The 19,455-nt window shown below is 39.0% G+C and overlaps 1 protein-coding gene across 2 annotated transcripts in view; it reads left to right on the forward strand.

Moving 5' to 3' along the window:
• SLC2A13 (solute carrier family 2 member 13) overlaps positions 1-19,455 on the forward strand; it is a 161,623-nt gene that overhangs the window by 32,367 nt on the left and 109,801 nt on the right. For both annotated transcript variants that reach the window (XM_057417791.1, XM_057417790.1), the window contains exon 3: positions 5,340-5,548. In XM_057417791.1, coding sequence (XP_057273774.1) covers positions 5,340-5,548 — 209 coding nt within the window. The remainder of the gene's footprint in view (positions 1-5,339; positions 5,549-19,455) is intronic.

Raw genomic sequence — 19,455 nt, forward strand, 5'->3', positions numbered from 1 at the left:
TAAATATCAGGTTCTCTGGCTTGTAATGGAGCTAAATAGCTCCATTTTTAGGTTCACTGTCATTGGAGGTTTAAGTTAGGAATAATTAATTTGGGACTTGGTACATAGAAGAACTTGGAAGCTGATCTTTCTGTAATATGTAAAGAAATGCACATTAAAATGTTGAATATGCGTGAAAATAAAAAGTTAGTGTTTTCTTAATTAATCTGTGCTTTAATCTGTGTATGTTTGAAGATTCCGGAATTTTGAGGTATATCATTTTTGTCCATGCGATTGTTTCCTTTGCCTCTTTTATAAGAAGATGTAATATTTTGATCTTAAAAAATAGTCACTTAATGATGAGTTAGTTTAATTTTAATTTAATTTTAAGTTCTAGCTTTGCTTTGTGCTTTCTGAAAATGCAGTGGTTACCTTGGCTCATATACAAATAGCATTTTGCATTTTTACATGAAGCTTTTCATGACCTTTTTATTGTAGTGCATTTGCATTCTCTGCAGACTACGTGTCCACTTACGGAGAATTAAGAAAGAGCCTTCACTGAAAGAAAAACTTAGTTTTGTAGGATTGCTAATCCCTTTCTGCAGGTAAAGAAATGCGCTCAATTTTGAGGAAAGTTAATGACATGCAGTAATGCTTTTCTAAGTAAGATACAAACGGAAGTATTTGATACCTGATGCCAATTATTCAGTAGTTGTGTCATTATTTTTAATTACCTTTTAGACTAAATAATTTGTGAATGTAATGGCCCCTTATGCATGGGGCTGGGTGAGAGGAATGGACAAGATATTTATTTAGAAGTGGAGCTGTGGGTCCCTGCTGCTGTTAGAAACATTGTGCACTTTAGGCAGATTTTTCAATTTCAGTTTACTTCAGCGAGCAGGGATTCAGCTGGGAGAAGCTTTTGTGGATGTATGTCTGTTGGGTTTTTTTCCTTAGCAGTGCCCTGACACATATGATGTAAAGATGTGTTCATTACCTGTGTGTTTCAGTAAATACTAGCACACTGGAAGAAAAATACAAGCTAACAAAGTATCTGTCAGATATTGATCTTATTGGACGGGTGGTTTTTGTTTAATTGTTCAGGTAAACTAAGATACTCCCTAGCTTCAGTTTCTGTAGCACAAAAGCAGACTTCTGGGCTTCTTAGGAAAAGATAAGCATTGTGATACGGCATGTATCAGTTTTCAAATCAAGCAGTGACACAGGATTGACAAGTACATTTGTAGGTAAATGATTATTTAAGGGAAAAAGATCATTCCGGTTTGTTACACCCATGCAAGTTACCATCTTTTGATATGTTACTTTGTAGATATATTTAGCTACAGTAGAAGATTAGGTGGAAGGCAATAATCATTGTCAAATGTAGATTTCATCTTTGTGTAAAACACTGATGCCACTGTACCTTAGATAGGCCCCATCCACTGAAATACTGCATAACTCCTCTGAGGACTTCCACACTGGTGTAGCTTCTTCTGCTTAGAACTGAAAACCCTCTACTCTGGCATAATTCAGGCCTTTAACCTAGCTGAACTAAAAAAAATTGAAAGTAAAATCTAGAACCTGTGGATTGAATAAGACAGAGGCTTGATCAGAGCTGTGTGAGATGCTGGCTTCTGAAAATCTCCAACAACGGACGTGTCAATTTTCAAGACAGCTTGTTCAGATGTTCAGTTACTCCTACTGTGAAGAATTGTTTTCCCTCATTCTTTAATCTGAACTTTCCTGTTCCAGCTTGTGATTGTTGACTCTTGTCTTTTCACAGTGCACATAAGAATCTTTTTCCATCTTCTTTATGAGCTCCTTTTCAGTTATGAAAGATGCAATTAGATCTCATCTTGATCATCTCTTTTCTGTGCTGCACAAACCCAGTTCTCTCAGCCTCTTTTATGCCATACACTACAGTTGTGTGACTGTCTTAGTGATCTATTGCTTCCTGGTTTATAGCTTTCTCTCAGATTGGTGGGCCCAGTCTTCCAGATTCAGCATGGTGTGTTGAGTAGTGAGGAGCAATTGTTACTTGCAGCCTGATGGCTCATGCTGGATAACTTTTGCTAATGCTCTGTTTTAGTAGTGTTCCGCTGGATTAAGTGAAGTGAAACCATTGATGATTCATTGGGCAGAAGCTGAAGCTATGGTAGTGGTGAGCTATCCAAGGATTCTTACCTGCAATGCTGGAGCTGTTAACTGGGTATTGTGTACTTGTCTGCCCACAGTTAGTTTTCTGCAGCCTAAACACTGAGCAGGGAAGAGTACATGTCCTGGGTTCAGCAGTAGCAGTCATTTTTCTCCTTCTTGGTAGCTGGTGCAGTGCAGTGTTTTGACTTTCGGCTTGGGAACAGAGCTGATAACAATGATGTTTTGGTTTGGCCAAGGACCTTGTGAGCCTCATGCTCTGCCAGGGAGGAGGGGAAGCCAGGAGGAAGCAGAGACAGACCTGGCCCAAGCTAGCCAAAGAGGTATTCCATACCACAGCACGTCATGCCCAGGATGTAACTGGGAGTTACCCGGAAGGGCTGGGAGACTGCAGGGTTGGAGGAGGTATCAGTCAGAGCTTGGTCGGGCTGGGGGGGTGAGTTATCGGTTGGCTGGTGGTGAGGTGATGTATTCTCTTCCCTTGTTATTTCCTTTATCATTGTTATTATTGGTGGTAGCAGCAGTGATTTGTGTTATACCTTAGTTACTAAACTGTTCTTATCTCAACCCGTGGGAGTTGCATTCTTTTCGATTCTCCTCTCCGTCCCTCTGGGAGTAGGGGGAGGGCAAGAAGGGGGGGAAGTGAGTGAACGGGCTGCCTGACTGAGTTTAAGCCATGACAGTACATATGGTATGTCACCTGGGAAGAGTGGCCAGTGAATGCATGGGAAGAAATCACAGATGTTCGCTCCTGAGGCTTCACATATAAGAAGGAAAATTACAGTGATTACTGTAGCTCTTAGTGATTGAATGGATAAGTATTGTAGTGCTACACTCCAGTTAGAGTAAGGAACTTTACTTTTTCTTTGCTCTGCTTGTTCTAGGGAATGCTGGATATTAAATTAAAAATAAACCAAAGAAAACAAATATTTAACCTTACTCTGATGTCAGGCTAGCTTTATAAACCTAGCTAATGCCATCTTAATAGTATTGCAGCAGTATGTCTGAGATGGAGAAATGTTACAGCAGACTTATTGAATTTCATGCTGGATTTTTTCAGGTCTGCTAGACATCTGCCTTCAAATGCAAAGTCTTGTACTCTGTATAGGAAAGAACTATATTAGATTTCTGAAAGCTGGCTCAGTGCATGAGACGTCTAAAAATTGCCTGCTTTTACTTTCAATTGGTTAGATCAAAATTGCTTGATCTGAAAATTGCATCAACTCTTGAACTTGCAGTGGATGTATGCTCTTAACTGAATGTTTTCCTTCTGGCCTGCTCCTTGTTCTCAGCTTTGATGAGAAGTATGTCAATTGGAAGCTGACGTGAGTGAGTGAGCACTTTCTGTACATTTCTTTTTTGTCTCGCTTGTGATAAACATCTCTTCAATAGAGTCCAACTGGTAGCGTTAACGGTCTAGATTGAGCTTTCAGGGGCCTCAATTGATTTTGCCTCCCAAGATGATTGCAGGCACCCAGCTGCTTAGTTCTGGAGACTCTGTTGCATATAAGGGACTGAAGGGCTTTGAAGGAACAGAAATTAGGTATTATGAATGTAAAGACTAAATCTGTTTATTTTTATGCTTTAAAAGGTCCTTTTCTTTGCAGTGTGACAGAATACAGTGATTGTGTTTTTAATCTCCATGGTTTTATTTTACTCTTCATTTGAAATAGAAAGAGCTTTCTAAATACTACTCTAATGCAGACGTTGAATGTACAATTTGGTGAGCTTCAGTGATGTATGTGTAAAGGTTATTCTGTATACAGCTACAAAATGTTTGTGGAGAGGGAAGATCATAGGAAGAAATGAGGACTATTAATGAATGAGAACATTAGTGAATGAGGAATGGAAACATAAGTGAGTGACACTTGTTAGATATGTTGGCTGAAGACTACTCAACTAATAATCCTTCCACATGCTTTAACTAACGATGAGCTACACCATTCTTGAAGGGTTAGAAAATAAGAGATGTTAGAGTGTTAGAGCAGGTTCTAGAGCATATGACCTTTGGAAATTTTTGCTGGCTTTAAGAAGAACCTGAGGGGTAAACATGGGGATGGGAAGACTGGCTTGCATGCGCATTGTCCTGGGATGGCCATCCTCTTTGCATTACCTTTGAGTGTTCTTGTTCTCGTTTTTCAGTTTTCTGCCCTGTTGTATTGCTCATGTTTGTCTTTCTTAAATCTGCAAATGCCTCAAAGAAAGTATTTTTCTGTTTTCATCCAAAATGTTTTTGGATTTGACAGAAACATTCGGTTTTGTTGCCCCGAAACAAGGTTTCCATGATCATTGTGCTCTCTTTCCTAACTCCATTAGCAGTCTCATCCATAGCATGCTTTATGAAAACACAGAGGTGAGAGACTGGTGAATCGTCTCTGTGAAAGCCTGCATGATGAGAGGAGCTAGAGGAGAGATTAGCATATCTCCTTAATCTTTTGACTGATGTCAAGGTGTGAACCTGTTTGTGAGTACAGACCACCTCAGTATTCAGTCTGAGGGCTACTTTCTTAGAGGTATTTTAATGATTATAACCACTGATGGTGAAACTTGGGATAGCTACAATAATGTGCAGGTAACATCAGCACCATTTAAAGTCTTTAATGGAAATGAAAAAACATCTCAGTGAAGTGCAAATGGGAAAAGGTCAGGTTTAAAGAACAGAACAAAATTATATGTTGGTCTGCAGTTCTAGTTAATTTTCTTAGTGTTTTATTTCAGGAATATAAAATTTGATGTGTATAGACCAGAACAACCCATGAATGTTGGTGGTATGCTTGTCTTCCAGAGTCTTTTCCCCCACATTAGCTGGAGTGAACCATATCTGTGGGTGTTGTCAGAGGTGTTAGTGCTAATCCCTGGAAGCATGACTCTCTGGCCGGTGGTAATTCTTTGTTGAGTAGAGAACTATCCTTAATATAGTAACCCCTCCTCTGCCCCTGGCATCTCAAATTCAGTTTTGATTTAAAACCTAACATTGTAGCTGGTTGAAGAGTTAAGGGCAGAGTCTCCAGAAGAGCTGGTGTTAAGCACTGTGTTGGTAAAATGGATTTTTTTTTTCAGTGTTTCTGCTTATAGTTAGACATTTTCAAAAGTAAAACTGGCATCTCCTTACACAAGAGGCATATTTCTCAGTCAACCGAGTCTTCTCATAGCATGTTCGTATAGGCAAATGTTAGGCATTTATTTCTTTGTTTACTTATTTCCAGGTACATGCTGGGACTCTCAGCTGTTCCAGCAGTTATACAGTTCTTCGGATTCCTGTTTCTTCCTGAAAGTCCTCGCTGGCTCATTCAGAAAGGCCAGACTCAGAGAGCACGGAGAATCCTGTCTCAAATGCGTGGCAACCAGGCAATTGATGAAGAATATGACAGTATCAAAAACAACATTGAAGAAGAAGAAAAAGAAGTTGGAGCAGGTATGTTGAATACTTGTTGGTCTCTCTGCCTATCCATGATGAGATAAAAATCAGAAGGAATTTTGAAGTTGTAGCCTGTGGAAACATGATGTTTTGCTTTTACTTGTCTGTTTTGCTATTGTTTGAAGTATTTCATATACTGGTAGCTTCAAAAATGAACAGATGTTTCTATGATCTTACAGTTTTAAATTAGGTTCTGATTTCTAAGTGAGGAAAAAGTAAAGTTGTGTAAAATTCTAAGTTTATACCACCTACACTTATGTGAGAAGCGCTCTCAAAAAATCACTTGGTTTAAGAATGCACATCATGAAGAGTGGAGATAATTAAAATAAAGTTTGGTTTCTTTCATCAGTGGAAAAGACCAAACAGACACTAGGGAGGTTCGAAGGTATTTTACATGCCTGTAATATCCAGAGGCCATATCCAGACCATATCCTGACCAACTGGATTCTAGACAAGCAGCCTTTGGAAAGTTTAGAAAGCCTTCACAAAACTAGGCATGCAATACAGAAATGCTTTTTCAGTAAATGCAACCTCTGACAGTCCTTTTTGACTGCCCCCAGGAAAATAAGGCATCTAAATAAAATCTGGTTGTTTTACTCTTTTTTTATCCTTATGCCATAATTGCTCAAAACTTCATGTACGTACCAACACGTGCACTTAAAAGCAAGATTACCATTCCATTGACTTTCTGTCCTCTACATACTTATCCTTTGCTTTGTGCTCAAAATGTTATAGTCGGAATCTCAAGTAAGGCTCTTAAGTTAAGACTTGTCTTACTTCCTTAAACATTGATAGGAAAACACTGTAACTTCTCAAAGCTGTCGGAAAGACAAGTGCAAGTTATCTTACATCTGTGTAAATTGAAACTGAACATCTTATAATGCCTAATCACATTGCCTCATTGATCTTGGCTTTGAGCCTTACAATAAGTAATTAAGTATTCTATGATTCTATGATTCTAAGTATCTGGAAAAAGTCATATGACACATGCTAGTGAAGGGATTTTCAAAATATTCACTGTGGTGAAGAAGGGTTTTTTTACTCTCATTATGTTTTTGAGGCTTTGGATATTTTTTTCCAGGTTTTGGGGCATGGGGGAGCATGGGAAATAAAGTTCATTGAAGCTGATTCAATAAAAAGCTGAAGTGGATGTTCATAGAACATCTTAGAGTCCTGTGCTGAGGTTCTCAATCCTAATTAGGGATTTAGATGTTCAGTTCTGTGAAAGGCCACTTAATGTGTAGCATTAAAGTTTTTATGCTTTGTAGAAAGAAAAGGAACAGATGTTTGCCCCATCCAGTCGCTTATTTCCAGTCACTGGGCTATGGGGTATGACATTGTTTCTCTTGCTTAAATCTTTCCTCATGCTGCTGTTTCACTGTTTGTTGTAAGACTGCATTAGGACTGACTCGAGCTCAGTTGTTAAATCAGTCTTCTATACATTGATAACTTGGACTGGCACACTGATTGTGAGGTTGTTGGCATTCTAGAATGTGCAGATCTCTTGGTTTCCCTCTGCCTCGCCAGAAAACTTATTGTGGTCCTGAAGGTTAGGTAAGTCAAGCACATTTTTAGGAGAAAGCTTGGTTACACAGAATCAGTGTTTTCTTCTCGGGTAGTCCACAGCTTCAGATTTGTCACCAAAGGGCATTAAAAAAGTGGGAATAGTTACAAGTATATGCTGTCCCACTTGTTATAAATGTTTAGCAAGTAGGTGTTAGATATAGTTGCTCTCATTTTTGTTTACAACTTGGTTGTATTGCATTTCATCCCATTCAACCCAAAGTCTTCATTGTTACAAAAAGGTATGTTTTATGTCAGCTTCAAGACGTACATTATATTTATCACCTTTCTGCGACTTTCAGGTTGTATTTACAAATTGTATTAAATTGTGACTACTTCTATTTCTTGAGGAGTTGTCTGAATCCTTAGTATTGAATTTGGCATGCATAGTGTAAGAGCAACTGCTCCTGGTTACATGGTGTTTAGGTATTGACAACTAAAATGTGTGCTTCCGCAAAGACTGCATTTCATTTTTTATGTGTATTTGCACAGGGTTTTTTTGGTTTTGTTTGGGTTTTTTTTAGTATATATATTGCTGTAGTACTTTTTGTTTTCATTTCTGCCATTTGTGGCAGACAGTGTTTTAAAACACTAGTCAATAGCAATGATAAAGGATAGTAGCAATTCCTATCAGATGTTGTGGACATCATTCCAGTTTTACAAAAAGCTTTAAATGGCCCTGAACTGACAGTGTGTGTATGTGGCATTCAAGGAAAGATAGCTTTGTAGATTGTAGATTGAAAATCATCTTACTTTTGCCTAGAAGGGCCTTTTCCTTTCCTGTCTTCTTTTCTTGAAAAAGAACAGATGTTCTTTTTCATTAATTGAGATATGAGCATCTTTGCCAGTTTCTTAGGGCATCATTTCCTGAGTGAAAATAGGTCTGTGTTTCACTCCTTTTCTGAAGGGAGTAACGGAATGTAACCGTAACATGTTCTCCAGTCCCAGACTGAAAGCTGTAATGCTTTTTGTAACTGTTTCATCAACTATTCGTGTCAGGGAAGTAATGAATCACAGGGGAACTTCATCTGTGTTGTTTAAACTACTTCCTTCAAAGTCTGGTTGTAGTGTCTGTCATAAAACCGGAGAAGTCCATTGCTTTTTCCACATGGTCATCAAGCAGCTTCTGTCTTGAAAATAATGAAGATGCCCTCAGCAAGAAACTTCTGTTTCAGAAGTCTTTTGTATCAATGTTGAATACCTGTTAAGCAAATGATTCACATTTCTTTATCCTTTCCAATACATTCATCCAATTCACTGCTGCTGATACTGCTTAGCAGCTTATATATTAGCATTTTCAGATTGGTAGCTGGAAAAGGATGTATCTTTTTGACAAATGCTTTCCCAATGACTGGTTATGCAAATGACATTTATTCTGGCAGTCATGAATACTGCTTTTGCATGCTCTGTGCTATACTCCCAGTTTGACTTTTGGTTTTGTAGCCTTGCACGTTGTCATGGTTTAAGCCCAGCCGCTAGCCAGAACCACGCAGCTGCTTGCTCACTCCCTGCCTTCTTTCCCCCCACTCCCGGAGGGATGGGGGGGAGAATCGAAAGAATGTAACTCCCACCGGCTGAGATAAGAACAGTCCAGTAACCAAGGTATAACACAAACCACTGCTGCTACCACCAATAATAATAATGATAAGGGAAATAACAAGGGAAGAGAATACAACCGCTCACCACCTGCCGACCGATACCCAGCCCGACTGAGCAGTGAAGTAGCCCTTCCCGGTAACTGCCCCCAGGTTCACAGCCTGGGCATGACATGCTGTGGTATGGAATACCTCTTTGATCAGTTTGGGTCAGGTGTCCTGTCTCTGGTTCCTCCTGGCTTCCCCTCCTCCCTGGCAGAGCATGAGGCTCACAAAGTCCTTGGTCAGAGTAAACAGCAACAACTAAATACACTGGTGTTATCAGCATTGTTCCCAGGCTGAAAGTCAAAACCGCAGCACTGTACCAGCTACTAAGAAGGTGAAAAATGACTGCTACTGCTGAACCCAGGACACACTTCAAGAACTGAATGGGAGAGCATCACATTCTGCATTAACATTATGAGTTGAATCTTGGTCAAATCTAGCTAATCATCATCAGTTAACATCATCTCCCTCTCAGTTGGTGAGGGTGTACTGCAAAAAGGGAGCTAGTGACAGGAAAATCAGGGGTAAAAGGACTATGAGGAAGATGTTAAGAGAGCTCACCAAGAGTTGTGGAGACGGTAGTTTGTAGGTGTGGACTTCCCCGTCAAATATGCTGTGGATCCCCAGTGGATTCCCCAGTGCTCAGCTTAGGCTCTGAAGCCTAAAGGAAGAGAATAGTCAGAAGGTGGATGCAACAGAGTGAAGAATTAAAGACATTGCTGGGAGAGTGTTCTGGGGCTCTTCACAGCAAAACATGTCTGACTTTCACTGCTGCTGAATTGTAGTTTTTAGTACAGCTAGGGCAGGGATTCTGTACTGCACGTTAGTTAAAAACAGGCAATAAAATCACAGCAAGTAGGTAAGCACAGTGGCTTAATTACACAGGTACAGATGAAATTGCTTGTGTTCCTAAGTGAATTACAGTGTGGGTTTGTAATGCTAGTTCAAGAGTAAGCACTTCAGTGTGAATTTAATGTGTCGATTTTGTGCATAAGAATAACGCTACTAGCATGCCTTTGGTAGAAGTTTTCCAGGTTGCCAGTTTAGTGGTCATCTCAGACTGGACAGAAATCATAATGACATCCAATGGAGACATTTTAAATAGATCATTAATTTGCTGTATGTTTGACAACACTCCACTGGTCAAAGCAAATCACAGAAAAGTACCAGCTTGTACTGCCTTTCTGGGTGAAAGCATCTACAAACTGCCTGGGTTTTCCTCACACCCCTTTTTGTAGCAGTACTGAGCTGGGATGTGCCAGGATGCATGGTATTTCATGTGACATTTGTAATGATGACTATACTACTAACTTAGCATCTCGATGAAATGAACATCATTTGCATTAAAACTAGACTTTTATTTTTGTGTAAATGAAGGACATGTCACCGTGGATCATAGTTACACTAGGAGAGCAGTGTAATATCCCTTGGCCATATATATTTATCCCATACTTTTCCAAAGGTTGAGACTCTTGACCTTATCTGCTCTGCCTATGGACCTTTGCATTTTATTTTCCGTTCTTATCTATGTATCTGTGTCGCCTTCTGATCATGGAGATGTTTTTTCTGCACACGTTATGCTCAGTAATTCTGGCCGTGTAAAACTGCTGGGAGCTCAGTGGTGCATGGAAACCATGCTGCTTCTGTGAAATTCACTGAGTGGTTTAGAAAATGCATCATTACTCTGTAATATTGTTTAACTTGCCATTCTGTTTCTGTACCAGAATGTTACGTAATGGGCACTGCTTCTAGATCAGGCATTTTCTCGTGTTTTCATTATTTTTAATACACTTTTTGGAATAGCCTAGCTTTTTCTTCGTGAGACCAAGAAAAACATATCCATGCTGCTCTTTCACTCCTGTAGGCTTGACTCACTTCTTTGCTGTATTTCCTATTGGATCAGTGAGTCAGTCTCCTTTTTAGGTTTTGTATTTCCATGTTGGAGATAAATGTGTTATGGTATGAAGGTAAAATCAGCTCATTACCATTATGTTTCAGCTCATAACTTTGCCCAGTTAACTGTCAGTTAGGATAGTATTAGGCAGGAGATCTGGACCCTCACTCCTTCATGGTTCCAGTTTATTTCTTGCACCTTTTCTTCTTAAGTAATATTTTAGCTTGTTAGAATTCCTGGCTATGCCTTTGGCTGGAATCATTTGACATGCATCTTTCTAGGGAGATGCTGGAAACTTGCAATGGTTTCACTCTTTATCATAATTCTCCCCTAACTTCTGGGAGTTATTTTTATCCTAGCCTGCCTCCCGACATGCCTGGTGTTGAAAATTATAGACAGTTTTATTACTATTGGACATCAGCTGGAATGTTATTTAATGAAACTTGGTAATACTGCGATGCTCTGGTAGGGCTGTGCAGAGCTCTGAATCATCCCACTTCCAGGCACTCAAATCCTTATTTGAAGTTACGATATTAAGTGGCTGTTGTTACCTGTAACCATGAAATCATATGGAAATCTTGGGGCAGAAGTTGTTTGGCTAAGGATTTGTTGAAGAAAATCCCAAATCCAATATGGTTGGTGGTCATGTCAGCCTGAAATTCTTGCCTGTGGCAATACGAAATGCCAGGGTCAGTTCCAGGCGGGTTTTGCCTTTGGGTTTTGTGGGAAGTGTGGCCAGTGCAAGAGGTACTTGAAAGGTGTATCTTCATTCTTGTATTTTAACCATTTGACATGTAGAATTATTTGTTCTCTTAAGAACAAAAATTATTCCTGTGTAGGTCTTCATTAGAATTTTTTTTGAGATGAACGCACAGGAAAACCCCACACTCCTCTGGATAATTTAAAATTCATGCAATGCAGGTAAATAAAACGTGGAGACATTTGATCTTGAGAAAGTGAACTAACCCAGTTCAGTGCACGATCTGATAACAAGAAAAATCCTTCTACAAAACTTGGCAAGGAATATTGGAAATATGAATTTCTGCATTAAACAAATGATACAGAGAGATAAGAAGATTTTTGGTTCTCCTTTTATCCTTAAAATCTGTTAAAAGGCTGACTTATTCTTGCAAATATGACCTTTGAGAAATCTAGTGCATAAAGTACGTGATTGTTTTTTGCCTTGTAGAGAAATATGAGTGCTATGTTTTAAAAAATAATAGTTTGTTTTTTAGAGCTCTACTTATACCTTCAGTCTGTGCATCTAACTGAGTTTGGAAATGTCTGTATACTTTGGAATCCTGGTGTTAGTGTGTTCACATGGCAGGGCGTTTCAAGTTGTCTTTGCTTCAGTGGCTTATGAACAAAACCTGGCCCTTAATCTTCCATCTTGGTTTTCAATGGCTAACTTAATGTGAAGAAGTAATAAATTGAACATTTATCTGGAAATGGTGGTTAATTGCCTATCTGAAGATAAAATTCCTTGGGGTACACTTCTTCAGATGTATGTTTTGGAGCAAACTCTTCTTTTGTCCAGACAGATTTAATGTACAGTAGTCCTAAAGGACAGGAAAAAGCAAAACCCTGTAAACAAACTTCATGTGAGTATAGGGAGGCACTGTGGGGGAGGATGGTTTTGTTTGGTTTTGTTTCTTTTCCCCACTTCAGTTTCGCTATGAAGTTTCTGGAAGCAAAATTAGCTTTCCAATCACAGCATTATTGGCTTTATATTAGTTCACAGTTTTTGAAGCCTACAGAAAATTCAAGCTACAAGTCTGGAAAATAAAACTAAAAAGACTTAATCTCTGTTGGTTTAAAAATAAAGTTGGATGTAATTATTTTGTTTTAAGCCAAATGACATTATTCACAGATTAAAGCTGTATTCATTGGTGTTCAGGTAATATTAACTGCTGCTCTTCATCTGAGGTTGCCTGTGGGACTAGATGTCTGGAAACAGTACTGGTTTCCACTTCAGTATTAGTGCACCACCGAACATTCAGCTGATTCCCTATGCTGTGCTTGGGAACAGGCATCTGTTTTGTGAAAATATGTATTTCGGCATGGAAAAAAACCTATTGGATGAATAAGAGTAGTGCTTGACATCCTTCCGTAAGAAGAATAAAAACTGACTGGAGGAGAGCCTGTGAGTAAGGATAGCATGATTTGCTTAAGTTGTGTCAAGGGGAGTAAGAGTTTGTAACTTGGGCTTAAAGATCAAACAAATCCCTACACCCACCTACTCCTGCAAATTTAACTAGAATAGTTCATATTTTTCTTTCTTACAAACAGCCAAAATCAGGCATTTTTGGCTGGTTGGTTGGGTGTTATTCTTTCTGTTTCATGTTTAGTATGTCAGGGCTAGCTACAGTACCTCAGATTTACAGAAAATTTACATATAAATCCAATCTTTTTCTTTTAGCACAAACCCTGCTTTTGTGTGTGTGTGTCTAAACCAGCTAATCTATCTGATTTGGACTACATCGTTTTCTGGAAGCTATTGGCTTCTGGCCCCAGTTTCCATGCCTTCTAGGAGCTCAGTTCAGTTTGAGAAGACAGCAAGCTAGACGCATTCCTTTGATTTTCTGGAAGTAGTGCTTAGCTGTAGAACTTGGTCTGTTACTATAAGTCTGCTATGTAATAGAATGAACTTTAAACAGCATTTGAAACTGTATGTATTTGCAGTACTTCCTTCCCAGTTAGTCCAGGGGAAATCCACAAAAATAGCGTGACATGGTGGGATCTTGGGAAAGCTGGACTAAAGCTGGACTGAAGATTCTTAGCAAAACTGAACTTGAAGGACACGGGGGGCAGTATTGTTGGTTGACAAGAAGAAAAATGTATGTGCATAACATGAGTAATAGTGAAGGAGTGAAGAAAGCAGGAAAGACAAGAAATAGGAGGAAGGTGGGGCAGGGAGAAATGAAGGAGGTAGTTCTTGCACTGTTGGGAGGCAAATCTGTTCTCAGCAGCTATGAGGCTTGTTCTTTAGTCAGTGGGGAAATGGGATAAAGTGGGGGAGACACCTGTAACTGTTACTGTCTGTAACACACACAGTTTGCTACTATGGAAAGGGAGCCTGGGGAAGTGGGGTGGACGTGGGAGCTTGTGTTAGAATCATAGAATCGTTAGGGTTGGAAAGGACCTTAAGATCATCTAGTTCCAACCCCCCTGCCATGGGCAGGGACACCTTACGCTAAACCATATCACCCAAGGCCTCGTCCAACCTGGTCTTGAACACTGCCAGGGATGGAGCATTCACGACCTGCCTGGGCAACCCATTCCAGTGCCTCACCACCCTAACAGGAAAGAATTTCCTTCTTATATCCAACCTAAACTTCCCCTGTTTAAGTTTTAACCCATTACCCCTTGTCCTGTCACTACAGTCTCTAATGAAGAGTCCCTCCCCAGCGTCCTTATAGGCCCCCTTCAGATACTGGAAGGCTGCTCTGAGGTCTCCACGCAGCCTTCTCTTCTCCAGGCTGAACAGCCCCAACTTCCTCAGCCTGTCTTCAGGCTAAAAGGTAGTCATCAGATTTTAATGCCAGGGTAGGAATTAAATGGCTTGAGCCATCTGGCATTGGGCCGGCCTTGCCAGGGATGGTGGTGCAATCAACTCTTCCAAATTGCAGCACAAGGATTTGTTGCTGCCGTCATGCCGCCAGGCTCCTTCCTTTTTGGTTGGAATGAACCAAGCCATGACCATGAGCATTGGAGTCACAGGGCTGGAGAGCAGGTTCACTTTGCGGCAGAATGCCTGGAGTGTGGCAGCTTGATTGCGTTAGAAATGGGAAATGTAATTTAGAATTTCACATTGCCTTCACAGCAGAATTTGTTCCTTGAGCCTTTGCTTTTCTCTGACATGGTTACACTGATGTACTTGTTTTTCCTCTGAAGTTACAGATCTACTTTTTATAGTTACGTATATTGTTCGTAAGAAGTAATAAAAATATGGTATCTCAAGAGCAACTAATGGTATTCAAGAGCTCAGTTAATTAAAAAAGAAGGGGCAGTGGGGGAGGAAGAGGCCTGGTTCTTCATTGTTTCCCCACTGGATCCAGCATCTGCACGGAATACACAATTCTAAGCTGAATGTTCCCACTTGAGCTGCCTGCTTTCATGCAGCAGGGATTCAGACAAAATACAGTGTTGTGTGAAAATGTTAATGGGCATAGGGGGAAATTTTTTTTTCAGACTACTGAGGAATAATTATAACACTTCACTGAGCTTTGTAATATGATTCATTATTTAGCTTTTGGAGCATGTTCTATGGCAAAAGTTGGTGATAATCTTGCAGCTTCTTTGCTCTCTGACCTTGTGAAGATGAGTGGAAACTCTAGAATAGATTTAAAGTTCTTAATAACAATATTTATATGGAAGTACCAGCGACACATAGCTAAGCAAACTTTACCTGTGGGTTCCATTTTAGCCTTAATCAGCATAATGATTAAAATTAAAAAAGTTCTTGTCTTATTCTTTTACTTAATATTGCTTTGCAGTGTTGTAAGAACCACGTAAGTGCAGAGCTGATCGTCAGCTGCTGCTTCCAGGGTGACAGGCTTTGCACAAGGGCAGTCCCCCCATCAGATATTAATGGTTCTGCAGCAGCAGTAGTGTTACTTTGGCTCTGCGGTCAGGTGAACACAGTGTTTATAGAGCTTGTTTAAATTGAAGTACTTTATTAACAGGAAGAAACCATTAGGAAGGAAAAAGGATTTTGAGCAGTGTATGCATTTACTTCTGTGTAAGGCCATATTCTGCTTGTGCAGTTTAGTAAGGCTGTATTTTTTCTGATGACCTTCAACTAGGTATTGTCTGCCTGATTTTTGTCTAGTGCTCATCTTTTTTCTCTTGCCTTTTAAAATAACAGCAGTAGGTTTTGTTTTTTTTTCCCAATCTCTTCTGTTTTCAAGAAATTTTTTTCTTTTAGCGAACCTGAAGGGTTTGGTTCAGACTAAGCAGCTATCCTTGCACACCTGATAGTTTATCAACAATATTCATGCACTGAGCATTTCAGTAAATCCTGTCAGCCAAAGTGAAGTCTGTCACAGTTGGTATGCTGGCATGTGTGGATTGTGTTTTGTTTGACAGAAGATGGATTTGAAAATAGAAAAAGGAAAGAATACATTAATGTTGTTGACTGCTGAGTACGTTGCTCCTGTGACTCCCAAAGTATCCATTTCAAATGCGCCCTTACACAAATATTCTTGAACTTTCCCTATGCGAAGAAAGCAAGTTGTTGGGATTTCTTCCTTTTTAAAAGAAATGAAAAATGGTGTAGTACTTCCATGTTGACTGTTTGACCAGAATGTTTGAACAGAATCTTGTTCTAGTGCTTTTAGCTAGGAGATAAGAAACAGTTTCTTTTGTTTGGCTGTAATTTTTACAAGTGGTGAACAGGTTCAGAATTGTGTTTCATTCATAATTTTTTGGTCAGCAAAAAGTTAGATTTCTGTTTTCGCTTATGGTTGTTTTTCTAATGATATCCCCATAACCATTAGTGATACCCAGTGACGGTGTAGTAGTGTGTTAGCCTTGCTACAGAGCCACATCCCCAGGAAAAAAATCTTCCTCCTCATATTGTTTCACTCCAGAATAGGAAGGGTGAACACCGGCTTTTATCATCTGGATGAGTGTGTCTGTGGGCTTATGCTTTTCATGTGGTGTTTCTGTAAGTGAAGTACTTTCTAGGAAGTTTATAATACTAATTTGTATTCTAAAATATTACTGGTCTTCTGGAGAATGTTCACGTAGATTAGAGAGGCTTTCTGTGGTTGAAGCATGTGTCTGTGTGTGCAAGATAGCTAACGTTGCATGAATAATTCACAATGAATAATTTATCTAATTAATTTAGACTTTCTGCTTGTCAGTTGTCTGTGGGGAAACTGCAGTTTCTTAGATATGTTTTGGAAGTGTTAAAGTGAAGCTGTAACAAATGCGTTGCACACTTTAAATTTTAGTATAAACTCTGGAAATTGTGGTTTTCACAAATATGAAGCAGTATTTCAACCATGGTCTAGAAATATCTGTAGAAATAAAGCTCTGAATAGCTCAGCTAACAAAGCAAGAACATTTTGAAAGAACCAGTTAGACTGGACCCTCTCCACCCCAGTTTCAGGTTTGTTTTTTGCTAAAAACCCAAACCAGCCCCCACCCCCAACAAACAAAGAGCAAAACCCCACAGTTCCTTCACCAAACGCCATTTGTAATGTTTAGCATTTCCCTCTGCCACCCAGGAAACCACTGTTCTGTTAAATGTCATTTTCCTGTGAGGAAAGGATCATTCCACTGTTTTAGCAGTGGTCAATTTCTGTATGTTTTCTGTGAACATTCAGAGTTAAATATTGCACTTATGGATAACGGTGGTTTTGAACTATTTTTCTGATTCTGACCAGACTTGAATATTTTTTTCTGTTGAATAAGAAATAAAGTTTCCAAAACCAGTTCAGTATTTACGGATATTCAAATATTTACTAAAACTCTCATGGAAAATGTTATCTAATCAAAGTAAGTTATCTCACAATGCAGCCGTGGTGATTTATGAATGAAGAAATATTTTCTTTTCTCCAATATTGTGAATTACTTTTACAATTATTCTGTAACTAAAGGTTGCAAGGGCTTTAAAAATTTGTCCTTTTACATGCCATACTTTAGAAAGCATTCAAATCCCCCCTTATAGAGGTGGCTTCAGGCCAGTATTAAGTGTCGGCACACTTAAGATTGTTGTTATTTCCTCCTCTTTGGTTGCAAGGAAGGTTGTAGAATTGCTAAGAAACTGCTGAGAGTTCAAGCTGATGTAGGTTTAATTGAACATGCTCCATGTTTATTCCGTCCTTTTATAGTGAAATGACAGTTTTTATCATAGGTTGCCAAACAAGCATCGTTGCTTTAACAAACGATAGCCTTGTTCTGCCAGCTACTCTGCACTGGTGAGCCTGAGGCTGGTAGGAACCCACTGGCATTCATGGGGTGTCCGTGTGTCTGAACCTGTGTGAACTGGGGCTGTCAGGACTTCCAGGCACTTCGCCGTGTAGAACAGTACTTCAGGACAGAAAGAGTGTAGGTCTTTCTTTTGGTACTGAAATTGCATGGATATATTTATCAGGGCTCAACATCTTTAATTTTTATGTGCATTCTCCTTGGCGTCAGTGGCTATAGAGAACAAATACCATTTTCTTCAGTGTGTTTTGACCTGTTTGCTATCACTTATTGAACATGGGAAGGTTTAATTACAAATATTTAATAAAATGGTGCATGACTGCTCTAAGCATTAAATTACTATTGAAGCACAAGTCAGCTAAATTATACTTGAAATTGGATTCATTTAAGAGTGTAAATAATTTTGAAGTAATTCTCTCCTTTATGATTTTCTAGATCGCACTAGTTTTTTTTTTTTCATTTAAATACAAATTTATAAACATGTAATGCAAAACATGATTTTCATTGTAGCTGAGGTGGATGTATCTTACTTAAGAGAGTACAAGTATGGATATATACATGAATAAATTATGTCTCCATAGTGCATCTTATAGAAAGGAGATGATTGGCTATGAGCCAGGAGACTTCCTTTTTAGTTAAAGCAAACATACGTTTCTATGGCAATAAAAGCAAATTTAAAATGTAGGTGGTTCTGAGTGTTGCTAGTCTAAAATAAAGGTGGCAGTTGCAGAATAGTTCATTTCATAGCCAAAGGAAACTGAGATTTTTATTGAAGAAAAATGCATCTATATTGCTTCATACTTAATTTTAAATATTTTTGGATCATAAGCTCTGTTTATTTTTCCCTTCCTTTAATTTCTCCTGCTTGCTTTTCACTGTGTGTAGCAAGAATAGGAGTCTGCATATAAATGTTATACACATACTCTGTGATCATCAAGTAGATTTAAACTTTCATGGTGATTTGTATTACCTTTGCATCCTTCATATTTTTTTTTTACTTTAAATTCTCAATGTTTTGTTTAAGTGATGATTATTTTTAGTAGTACTCACAGAGAGGAGTCATGAAGGTCTTAGAACAGAAGATAAATTAAAGCAGTATTTACCAAAGAACACTTTAATGTTGTATAAGGAAAGGTAAATTAAACGATATTTACCAAAGAACATGGGTTTGGTGGGGTGGGTAGGGGATAACAGGTTGCAAATAAATAGGGTTGAATATAGTGAGAGGTGTTTATCTTACTCTAATTATGGTGCAGTATAACAATGGAAGTGGTCTGAGACACCATTTCTTCTCTAGATTGCATTGTTTAGAGCTTCACAGCCCTTGGAAGCACATTCCCAGAAGAATGATCCATTATAGAATATCCAAATACCACCTGTTTGTGAGTGAATGACCTCAAATTAATCATCCTGCCCTTGTCTGAAATACTTAGTATCCTTCAAGCTTTACTTTTTCTGGTCCCTGCATCTTCCCAAAATCAGTAGGTTTGAATATAGGGACCTGAGGATTCAGTGTCTGTGGGGATTTGCTTTTGTTCCTTTAAGAAAGGAGTATGGGCAGCCTATTTCATATATAAGATGATGTCTCGCAGCCAAAATTTGCTGTTATTTAAAAGTAGTGTGTGCATTCGTAAAAACCAAATGGTATCTTTTTGGCCACTCGTGCAGTTTGATTTGTTGTGCCACACCCTGACAGAGACAGAGCTTGACAGGTACCTGTTGGTGTTCATTTGGCATTTGGCAGGGTGGGAACATGTGGTACCAATCCAAGGTCATGTCAGATTTCATTAAGTCTTCTTTTGCAGCAATAGTCAAGATTTTTCTTAAAGTTATAACCTGCAAATATTTAATGCAAAAATATAAACCTAAAG

This window comes from Pezoporus wallicus, unplaced genomic scaffold, assembly GCF_028554395.1.
Source record: "Pezoporus wallicus isolate ANWC-B61680 ecotype Strahan unplaced genomic scaffold, APGP_CSIRO_Pwel_v1 contig_5542, whole genome shotgun sequence".
In the NCBI taxonomy this organism is placed as follows: Eukaryota; Metazoa; Chordata; class Aves; order Psittaciformes; family Psittacidae; genus Pezoporus; species Pezoporus wallicus.